At 46.2% G+C, this 11,196-nt stretch overlaps 1 protein-coding gene across 2 annotated transcripts in view; it reads left to right on the forward strand.

Annotated features, from left to right (window-relative positions):
- Nucleotides 1–8,345, forward strand: part of LOC100195551 (actin-histidine N-methyltransferase) — a 41,672-nt gene extending 33,327 nt beyond the window's left edge. For both annotated transcript variants that reach the window (XM_014211267.2, XM_014211268.2), the window contains 3 exons: nucleotides 925–1,010; nucleotides 6,932–7,092; nucleotides 7,388–8,345. In XM_014211267.2, coding sequence (XP_014066742.2) covers nucleotides 925–1,010; nucleotides 6,932–7,092; nucleotides 7,388–8,065 — 925 coding nt within the window. In that variant the 3' untranslated portion in view covers nucleotides 8,066–8,345. The remainder of the gene's footprint in view (nucleotides 1–924; nucleotides 1,011–6,931; nucleotides 7,093–7,387) is intronic.
- The last annotated feature ends 2,851 nt before the right edge of the window (nucleotides 8,346–11,196 follow it).

Here is an 11,196-nt window from a genome sequence, read left to right on the forward strand (position 1 = left end):
GTTTTCTGCTCTTTAATGAGACCGGACCAGTTCCTATAGAAGAAGCCTATTTTAATTCTTCATTTCTTAACTACTCAACATGCTTTTTAAAAGATAGCTTTTTATCCATTCAGATGCCCAGATATTTATAAGTGGGGACACAATCAATGAGGGCACCATCCAAAGTACATATGCCTAAATCATCAGACAAATTGTATGTGATTTGGAAAATAACACATCCTTTGTTATACCTGCATTAAGTACCAATTTCAGTTCAACAAAGGCTTTCTAATCTAATTTCCAGAATGCCCCATCAATAAGAGATTAAAAAGTGTTTAAAATGACAGAGGGGGAGGGCTGCATGATATTAATGTAATGATAAAATGATTAAGCTTCCTGTTGATGGAAATGTCAAGGGGGGGATAGAAAGGTTCTCTCATGGTATAGAGACCTATTCTGAGAAAATGATGCAATGTTTATTCTGGATAGATTGCAAATGACTAAAGCCCCAAAAACGATTCTGCTTGGCTGGAACCGAAGTCAGCACCCGTGGTGTAGTTGTCTCTCGCTCATTCACTCTCTCTTGCTAGTAATTGATTGGGTGGATATTAAAATTGCATCAGGGGATCATGGTTTGGCCTCCATGCTAAACGTGAGTGGGCCTGGGTTAATTGTGGGCCACTGGCCACCATTAACATCTACTGTACCTACCAAGCCACTGATCAGGGTTTTAGATGGGATTCGTTGTGGAAGGTTTTTTTCCGTAAGGCGTACGGGGAGGGTTGGGGCTACAAGGTCTTGTGGGGTCTACTGGTCTAGCTTTATGAGGTCATATCTGTGTGTGCAAAGGGTAATGTGAATTGGAGAAGTTGTTGTCTGTACTATGATGTTTCTTTTTCACTCTTTCTCTTGCCCTCTCTGCCTCTCTCTCCCCCCCCTCATCAGGTCCAGTATCTTTGCCCTGCACTGCAGCGATCCTCCAATCTCTGCCCAGCTACTAGCCTTCCTCAGAGTCTTCTGTATGACTGAGGGTAAGACACACACACTCTCTCTATCCCCCTCTATCCCTCTCTCTGTGTCTGTCTCTTTCTCTGTGTGTCTCTCTTTCTCTCTCTGTGTGTCTGTCTCTTTCTCTCTCTCTCTGTGTTTATTTCTCTCTCTCTGTGTCTGTCTCTTTCTCTCTCTGTGTGTCTCTCTTTCTCTCTCTGTGTCTGTCTCTTTCTCTCTCTCTCTGTGTCTGTCTCTTTCTCTCTCTCTCTGTGTCTGTCTCTTTCTCTCTCTGTGTGTCTCTCTTTCTCTCTCTGTGTGTCTGTCTCTTTCTCTCTCTCTCTGTGTTTATTTCTCTCTCTCTGTGTCTGTCTCTTTCTCTCTCTCTCTGTGTTTATTTCTCTCTCTGTGTGTCTGTCTCTTTCTCTCTCTGTGTCTGTTTATTTCTCTCTCTGTGTCTGTTTATTTCTCTCTCTGTGTCTGTTTATTTCTCTCTCTGTGTGTCTGTTTATTTCTCTCTCTCTGTGTCTGTCTCTTTCTCTCTCTGTGTCTCTCTTTCTCTCTCTCTCTCTCTCTGTGTCTGTCTCTTTCTCTCTCTCTCTGTGTTTATTTCTCTCTCTGTGTGTCTGTCTCTTTCTCTCTCTGTGTCTGTTTATTTCTCTCTCTGTGTGTCTGTTTATTTCTCTCTCTCTGTGTGTCTGTCTCTTTCTCTCTCTCTGTGTGTCTGTCTCTTTCTCTCTCTCTCTCTGTGTGTCTGTCTTTCTTTCTCTCTCTCTCTCTGTGTGTCTGTCTCTTTCTTTCTCTCTCTCTCTCTGTGTGTCTGTCTCTTTCTTTCTCTCTCTCTCTCTGTGTGTCTGTCTCTTTCTTTCTCTCTCTCTCTCTGTGTGTCTGTCTCTTTCTTTCTCTCTCTCTCTCTGTGTGTCTGTCTCTTTCTTTCTCTCTCTCTCTCTGTGTGTCTGTCTCTTTCTTTCTCTCTCTCTCTCTGTGTGTCTGTCTCTTTCTTTCTCTCTCTCTCTCTGTGTGTCTGTCTCTTTCTTTCTCTCTCTCTCTCTGTGTGTCTGTCTCTTTCTTTCTCTCTCTCTCTCTGTGTGTCTGTCTCTTTCTCTCTCTCTCTCTGTGTGTCTGTCTCTTTCTCTCTCTCTCTCTGTGTGTCTGTCTCTTTCTCTCTCTCTCTCTGTGTGTCTGTCTCTTTCTCTCTGTGTGTCTGTCTCTCACTCTCTCTCACTCACACACACACACACGGCAGGACACCAGATGTGAATTGGGAGTTATCCACATTCAGAGGGTCTGAAAAATATGAATTCACATGTTGAAACACGCCAGTGACTGGTGACATAAATCCCACTGTGCCAGGCTAGCATCCTCCGGCTAGAAGCTAGGCAGACCAGGATTCAAATACAAATCATTTCAAATACTTTACTTGATCGGCTAACTTGTTTAATGGGAAAAGTCCTGGCACTCCAGGCAGGCTAAAGCAAACTCAGTCTATTTAATGCAACCCTTGCTGTTAATAGATCGCAGAGCAGCATACAACTGACCTGAACGTTTTGGAAATGATGAGTTCACTTTCTCATCCATAGCCTTAAAAGGTGTCTCAAGTGCAATTGCACTGTTTAGCTCACATCTGAAGGCTGGGGGGCATTTAGGACGTACTGCAGATTGATCATAATCATTAGGATATTATACCACACTTCCTCAATTCCAATAATATGGTGACACTATAGGAAAGCTGGTTTGGTATGGTTTAGAAACTTGGGAACCAAGCTGGAGTTATCAGTGTGACCCTGTCACCTGGACATGTTGAAATACAGTATCTTGACGCCTAGAACAAAAACCTCCAAGCTTCCATCATAACTGTCAATTTATTGAAAAAAAACAAAACAATTACAGTTAGAAGAAAAAAAAAATATCCCGCCCGAATCGTCATCTGAAATAATGGACATTCTGGAGTAATAATGACATAACCAACGTTCTCTAGTAATACTAGTCCCATGCGATTAGGTCTTTGGTCACGTGCATGCGATGCATACATGTGTCACGTAAAGAGAGCAAGGATTGAGGGAATAGGGAAAGTTTTTCCTAAACAAATTGGTGATTTCGGTAACAGAACTTTTCAGTCAGAAATAGCTGTAATTATCTTGCAGTTTCAGCAACACGGACAGCTCGATAAACACTTTGATGTTCTGTGGTGGTCGCTACAGCAGGGGGGAGAGAGAGACAACGGCTTCTAGTCACAGTCACTCGCTGTCTTTTTTAACACAGCGCAGCACGTCTGAGCCCAGCACAATCAAATCAATTGCTGGTCGGACTCCCTCTAGTTATTTGTGTCTTAATTATTTAATCAAACAGTGTGCTTAATAAAGCATCAGACAAGCTCAGTGAATATAGTTCATTTGATTAAAACACATAGGACGTGTCAACATATTGAATAATACATGTTAAAAAAATTGACCAATCGATGGACGAAAGAACAGACGACGACTTGGTCGATTTAAATTATTTTTTTTTTTTACATTTATTTATTTATTTTTGTGGCAACGATCTACACAAAATACTCTGTAAAAGTGGATGAAAAATTCGAACATTTGTAAATCATTTATGAAAAATACAACACGGTCTTGATTAAATAAGTATTCAACCCCGTGTTAAAATCACCTTTTGGCACCGATTACAGAGTCTCAAAGAGCTTTTGCACACCTGGATTGTACAATATTTGCACATTTATTTTTTTATTCTTCAAGCTCTGTCAAGTTGGTTGTTAATCATTGTGAGGCAGACATTTTCAAGTCTTGCCATAGAATTTTCAAGACGATTTTAAGTCAAAACTATAACTAAGCCACTCGAACATTCAATGTCATCTTGGTAAGCAACTACGTTGTATATTTGGCCATGTTTTATTTCTACCCATCTACCAATAGGTGCCCTTCTTTGCGAGGCATTAGAAAACCTTTGTGGTTGAATCTTTTTTTGAAATTCACTGCTTGACTGAGGGACCTTACAGATAATTGTATGTGTGGTGTACAGAGATGGTGAAGGTTCCCCCCTATCATACTTGAGTAAAAATACCTTAATAGAAAATGACTCGAGTGAAAGTCGCTAGTTGCTATGTTTTTAGCCAGGCTGCTAGCTGCTAGCCAGGCTGCCAGCTAGGTACTACTAGTAAGGGAAGGCAACTTATCCTTGCTTTTACAAAATGAAAAGACAAAAATAACAGACTTTGCTATCGCCCCCTTTATGAATAGGAGTGGGATCGTCACAGTATAGCTTTTTTACAGAGTGTGTGTGTGTGTGTGTGCGCATGTTGTGCCTTTGTGTAGCGTTTGAACATATTAGGCAGTCATCCTCCCCTCCTTTCACACTCCCCTCCTTTCACCCTCCCCTCCTTTCACACTCCCCTCCTTTCACACTCCCCTCCTTTCACACTCCCCTCCTTTCACACTCCCCTCCTTTCACCCTCCCCTCCTTTCACCCTCCCCTCCCTTTCACCCTCCCCTCCCTTTCACCCTCCCCTCCCTTTCACCCTCCCCTCCCTTTCAACCTCCCCTCCCTTTCACCCTCCCCTCCCTTTCACCCTCCCCTCCCTTTCACCCTCCCCTCCCTTTCACCCTCCCCTCCCTTTCACCCTCCCCTCCCTTTCACCCTCCCCTCCCTTTCACCCTCCCCTCCTTTCACCCTCCCCTCCTTTCATCCTCCCCTCCTTTCAACCTCCCCTCCCTTTCAACCTCCCCTCCCTTTCAACCTCCCCTCCTTTCAACCTCCCCTCCTTTCAACCTCCCCTCCCTTTCAACGTCCCCTCCCTTTTACCCTCCCCTCCTTTCACCCTCCCCTCCTTTCACCCTCCCCTCCTTTCACCCTCCCCTCCTTTCACCCTCCCCTCCCTTTCATCCTCCCCTCCCTTTCACCCCCCTCCTCCCTTTCATCCTCCCCTCCCTTTCACCCGCCCCTCCCTTTCATCCTCCCTTTCACCCTCCCCTCCCTTTCACCCTCCCCTCCCTTCATCCTCCCCTCCTTTCATCCTCCCTTTCACCCTCCCCTCCCTTTTCACCCCCCCTCCCTTCATCCTCCCTTTCACCCTCCCCTCCCTTTCACCCTCCCCTCCCTTTCACCCTCCCCTCCCTTTCACACTCCCCTCCTTTCACACTCCCCTCCTTTCACACTCCCCTCCTTTCACACTCCCCTCCTTTCACACTCCCCTCCTTTCACCCTCCCCTCCTTTCACCCTCCCCTCCCTTTCACCCTCCCCTCCCTTTCACCCTCCCCTCCCTTTCACCCTCCTTTCACCCTCCCCTCCCTTTCATCCTCCCCTCCCTTTCACCCCCCCTCCTCCCTTTCATCCTCCCCTCCCTTTCACCCGCCCCTCCCTTTCATCCTCCCTTTCACCCTCCCCTCCCTTTCACCCTCCCCTCCCTTCATCCTCCCCTCCTTTCATCCTCCCTTTCACCCTCCCCTCCCTTTCACCCTCCCCTCCCTTCATCCTCCCTTTCACCCTCCCCTCCCTTTCACCCTCCCCTCCCTTTCACCCTCCCCTCCCTTCACACTCCCCTCCTTTCACACTCCCCTCCTTTCACACTCCCCTCCTTTCACACTCCCCCTCCTTTCACCCTCCCCTCCTTTCACCCTCCCCTCCTTTCACCCTCCCCTCCTTTCACCCTCCCCTCCTTTCACCCTCCCCTCCCTTTCACCCTCCCCTCCCTTTCACCCTCCCCTCCCTTTCACCCTCCCCTCCCTTTCACCCTCCCCTCCCTTTCACCCTCCCCTCCCTTTCACCCTCCCCTCCCTTTCACCCCCCCCTCCCTTTCACCCTCCCTTCATCCTCCCCTCCTTTCATCCTCCCCTCCTTTCATCCTCCCCTCCTTTCATCCTCCCCTCCTTTCATCCCTCCTCCCTTTCATCCCTCCTCCCTTTCATCCTCCCCTCCCTTTCATCCTCCCCTCCCTTTCACCCTCCCCTCCCTTCATCCTCCCTTTCACCCTCCCCTCCCTTTCATCCTCCCCTCCCTTTCATCCTCCCCTCCTTTCACCCTCCCCTCCTTTCACCCTCCCCTCCTTTCACCCTCCCCTCCTTTCACCCTCCCCTCCCTTTCACCCTCCCCTCCCTTTCACCCTCCCCTCCCTTTCACCCCCCCTCCTTTCACCCTCCCTTTCACCCTCCCTTCATCCTCCCCTCCTTTCACCCTCCCCTCCTTTCATCCTCCCCTCCTTTCATCCTCCCCTCCCTTTCATCCTCCCCTCCCTTTCATCCTCCCCTCCCTTTCATCCTCCCCTCCTTTCACACTCCCCTCCTTTCACACTCCCCTCCTTTCACACTCCCCTCCTTTCACCCTCCCCTCCTTTCACACTCCCCTCCCTTTCACCCTCCCCTCCCTTTCACCCTCCCCTCCCTTTCACCCTCCCCTCCCTTTCACCCTCCCCTCCCTTTCACCCTCCTCTTCACCCTCCCCTCCTTTCATTCCCCTCCTTTCATCCTCCCCTCCTTTCATCCTCCCCTCCCTTTCATCCTCCCCTCCCTTTCACCCTCCCCTCCCTTTCACCCTCCCCTCCCTTTCATCCTCCCCTCCCTTTCACCCTCACCTCCCTTTCACCCTCCCTTTCCCCCCACCTCCCTTTCCCCCCACCTCCCTTTCACCCTCCCCTCCCTTTCACCCTCACCTCCCTTTCACCCTCCCCTCCTCCAGCGTAATCGAGCCTTACATAATATCGCCGATCAAAAGAAAGATCTGGAAAACAGCAGTTAGCTACCAGTCAACCTGTAGAATAACAGTCCTTTATCTTAACCTCAGTCTGATATTCTTTTAAATGAATGTCACCAAACTAAATGGACATCTTTAAAAATATGTGTACCTGTTTAGCTATAAAGATCTGGCCCTCTGATGAATAGACCTGAATTGTGTACTTGTGTTTTCCCTCTGTAATCATATTGGTCCTGCCATTCTGGTTCACTGCCATTTAACCGTTTCTCTTCACAGAGGAGCTGAAGGACTACCTGGTAGGTGAACATGCCATCAATAAGATTTTCACACTAGGTAACACGGAGTTCCCAGTGAGCTGGGACAATGAGATCAAACTTTGGACATTCCTGGAGACCAGGGCTGCCCTGCTGCTCCAGACCTACAAGACCAGCTCCCAGGTCAGTGAAGATTTCACCCACCTCACTGTGTTGTTTTGGGTCAGCGTGTCTACTCTGTATCAGTGTTGTATAAATTCATGTTTAGTATATTTCAACAGGACCCATTCTCAACCCGATAACTTAACAAACTCTTCCTCTGCCTTCTGTATGTTATACCTTTCTCTCTCTGCTTTCCCCCTGCTGTCTCCCCCTTATGTCTCTGTCTGTCTATGTGTGTGTGTCTGCTCTTCCCTTCCCCTCTACCTCACTCCCTTCCTCTCTGCCCAATGTCTCCCCACCTCCCTCCGTCCTTCAGGATGACCAGTATGCGTTGGAGAATCCCGACCTCTCCTTCCACTCCCGTGTGGCCATCCAGCTGCGCCTGGCCGAGAAGCAGATCCTGGAGAGGGTTGTGGCCAGCGGCAAGGCCAAGCGCCTGCACTTCCAGCAGCAGCAGGAGGAGGGCGCTCCGCTGCCCCGCTATGAGGAGAGCGACATCTCCCTTCTGGAGAACGCAGAGGCCGACACCAAGCTGCCCCTCATATTGAGGAAACTACAGGAGGAGGACGAGGAGGGAGACGACCAGGCAGCGGTGGAACGGGTGTTAGCCCAGGTACAGCAGCTGGGACAGGGAGATGCAGCCAGGGAACTAACCTCCCTCATAGTCAACGGGGATGGTGGGAAGGTGGTGGTCAACGGGAATGGTACGGACGCTAGCCCAGTCCTGGAGGTTGGTGTGGACGCTAGCCTGATTCAGGAGGCTAGCAAAAAAGTTAGCTTAGCCTCCTTGGACGCTGGCCAAAGTGCTAGCCCTGCCCAGGAGGAGGATGGTATGGATGCTAAGTTCACCACGCCAGACGCTGCTGACCCACCTACCAGCCAGGAACAAGAAGGCCAAACGGAGAACGGAGGAGACAAGGCTACTGCTTCTCTCTCACAGGAAGTGGACGTGGACCTGAGTGCAGAAGGAACTGGAGACGTAAACAGTGAATAGGTGTAATCATCATCTAGCTAGGCCTTATTGCAGAAGAAGAGCAGCAGCCAGTCAGTCAGCCAGCCAGTCAGTCAGTCAGTGTTGTCTCTCTTAAGTGACTCACAGAAATAAAGGAGCTAAGAATTAAGATTAAAAAAACTGAACATTGTTGGTTGGTTCATCCCTCCTTCCACTGCTTTGTTAGTTTTACCTCCCTACCGCAGCAGACTGTACACTGCCAGTCAATGTCACTCCCCTTTGCCTTCTATCTGAGCAGTAAATGTTTCTAATGTTTTATGAACAACTGGCTTTGTTTTTTTCTTTTACAGTGCTTCACTGGTTTACATTGAGGTTATTGACACACGAGCTGTGAGAGAATGGTAGTTAGTAACAATGGCAGCGCTGGTTTCAGTTCCACTACTGTAGGGTGAACAGAAAGAAAGAACAGATTGAATTTAGTTGAATGTTATCTCCAGCAAGCCAAAATCTTATCCTAACAGCTTTACCCCTCACTCCTCAGAGTCAGTTTATTACTGTAGTTTATCTCTATATACAGCTGCTATAATTTCACTTGACAATCTTTTTCAGTGGTGTATTCGGCTCATTGTTTGAGACCATCGCTGCCCCTCTTTCTCACGTTACACTTCCTGGTTTCACTCAATAGCATTTAAAATACAACTGAAGGAAACTTTTGACACAAAATCGCAGATATGTCCTGTGCTCTTGTTCTGGGAGCAATCAGCATTTTATTTCTCTACTCTGAGAATAATGTACCATTTTGAAATGTGATGGAAAATGTAAGGATAATAAGTGTGTTTATTGAGCGAAATGAGATGACTAAAAGCAGGTGTTTTGGGTCGTTTTTGAAAACGTTAAATAATTACAATGTTTAAAATGTTAAACTTTATTATGAATGTACCTCCGCTCTCCAAGTTGCAGTTTAATCACCCGAGGACGAGTTGCGGCTTTGATGAAGAATATGACTAATGCTATAGTCTATATTATGAAAAAGCCATAACAGTCAGAATGGAGACTAATTCAAACCTCTTCATCAGCAAGACATGGCAAGAGATGTCATGTGATCTCACAGAAAGGACTTCAACTCATTTCTGTTAAATTATTGTTTTGTTGTTGGACATCCTTGGTGTTTTTTACTCCTCCTTTCTCCACTCCAGAAACAAAACAAACAGAACATGGATAATGCGGTCTCTCATCCAGTCGCTATTTCGCAACACGTTTTTATTTGTCTTTATGATGTCTGCTCTGTATTTCAAAGCCTAGGTTGGTTTTCTATTAACTTTGAATGGCAGTTAGACATGAGGATGTCTAGTTTGCTCTCTCTGTTAGATGTAAGCCCTTAAATAACCCTTAGCTTCAGTACAGCAGCTGTTGTTAATATTATCATCTGTTATCATGTCGGGACAGCCGAGGGAGGGAGCTAATTCAGAATATTGGTGTCTGCGTTCTCCCCCTGTGAATAAGTCATGTGATGGATGGTGGATATGAGGGACAATATGTACCACCTCACTAGTTAAAGTTAGCCTTACTCCAAAGTGTTAGCTAGCGCTGTTTATTATAACTTGTCTAGCTATCAGTTGATGCTGTTACCAACCTCAAAGTGAAAGAGATCTGAGTCTGTTCTACTGTATAGTTTAAAACTAAAAGGGGTTTGTTTTGTAACTTTTAATTGAAGCATCACCATGTTGCTTTCTGCTGCATTTCGCTTTGTTACTGCATCATGGACTGGTTTGTTTCTGTATTTTGACTCACTCATTATTTGTATCATTCTCTACCGGTCAAATCAACCTGCTGCTTTTCTAAAGACTTTGTTTTTTCTAGTTACTGTACAGTTACTGAGAATCTACCGACTGCTTTAACCATTGCACTCTCCAAGCAATTCACAGCACCTTGGTATATCCAGCGCTGTCCTTGTCCAACCAATGAGTGACAAGGAGTTGGCATGATGGCACAAACAGACTTAGCCTGGTCCCACGTCTGTACTATACGTGCATCCTCTGACATTGATAGTTGGTGGTAACATTGGACTATAGTGTCCTCATTACTGTTTGATTAATATTGTAAGTACAGTGTATGAACATTGTTAATATACGTACAGCTGTATCCCCTACCCTGCTACAGTATCTGTGCGTTAGAGATGTTGACGATGAGTATGGCGTGCCTGTTCTCTAACGCCCAGGAAGTTACAATTCAAACTCCCATTAGACATTTCTTCGTTTAGTCCCATTATGACCGGTATGTACTTCCAAAAAACGTTGAAATAAAAATTGACAAGCAACTGAAAACATGCCTCCACTATATTAAGCTGTTGTAGACTCCTGACCTGTGGGTGGCAGTAATGAGGCGCTGAATTTGTATTTTTTTCAGTTGCTTGTGCATTTTATGTAGATCTTTTTTGGAAGTTAAATGGTGGTGATGATTGCTTAGTGACACATATTTGGTGAGTAACAAAAGTATTTTGACATAACGCTAGCAGAGCTGTCTAATGGGAGTTTGAATCGGAGCTTCCTGGGCGTTAGAGAGGAGGAACGTCATACTCATCGTTGAAATCTCTAGCGCACCGATACTGTGGCACCCCAACCCTTGGAAGCCAAGGCTTCTCACATTCTGTCAACAACACGAGATTTGTGCGTGCCTACCCTTACCCTAAATACAGTCTAAGTACAGTGAACATTTTTGTAAGTACAATAGTTGTTACACTGTGCTACAGCACATCCAGATATGCAGCAGTTTTGGGCTTGTTTCTCTGACTGAATGAGAGATACTGAAGGTTGTGATGTACACTAACTATGGAGGACAGAATACAGTCATGAAACTGTCTACATGGAAACAGATTAAAGTTCTAATTTCTCACTCATTGTCTCCTGCCTTCTTCTTCTCTCTTTTGATAAGTCTTTCAGCCCATCCTCTCCTCCAGAGACACAAGGTCACCATCCCTTCTGCTGTCGCTTTCTCTTGATCTTTCTCTCTCACTTTCTCTCTCTTGCTTTCTCTTTCTCACTTTTTCTCTCTCCCTCTCTTCTCCTTTGTTGGGGGAAAAAGTTTTATTTAATGTATTTTCCTTTTCTCTGGCCCTATTACAAATTTATAAAAGAAACATTATCTTGAATCATTTAATTCGGGGCAATTAAATT

This window comes from Salmo salar, chromosome ssa09 (assembly GCF_905237065.1).
Source record: "Salmo salar chromosome ssa09, Ssal_v3.1, whole genome shotgun sequence".
Lineage (NCBI taxonomy): Eukaryota > Metazoa > Chordata > Actinopteri > Salmoniformes > Salmonidae > Salmo > Salmo salar.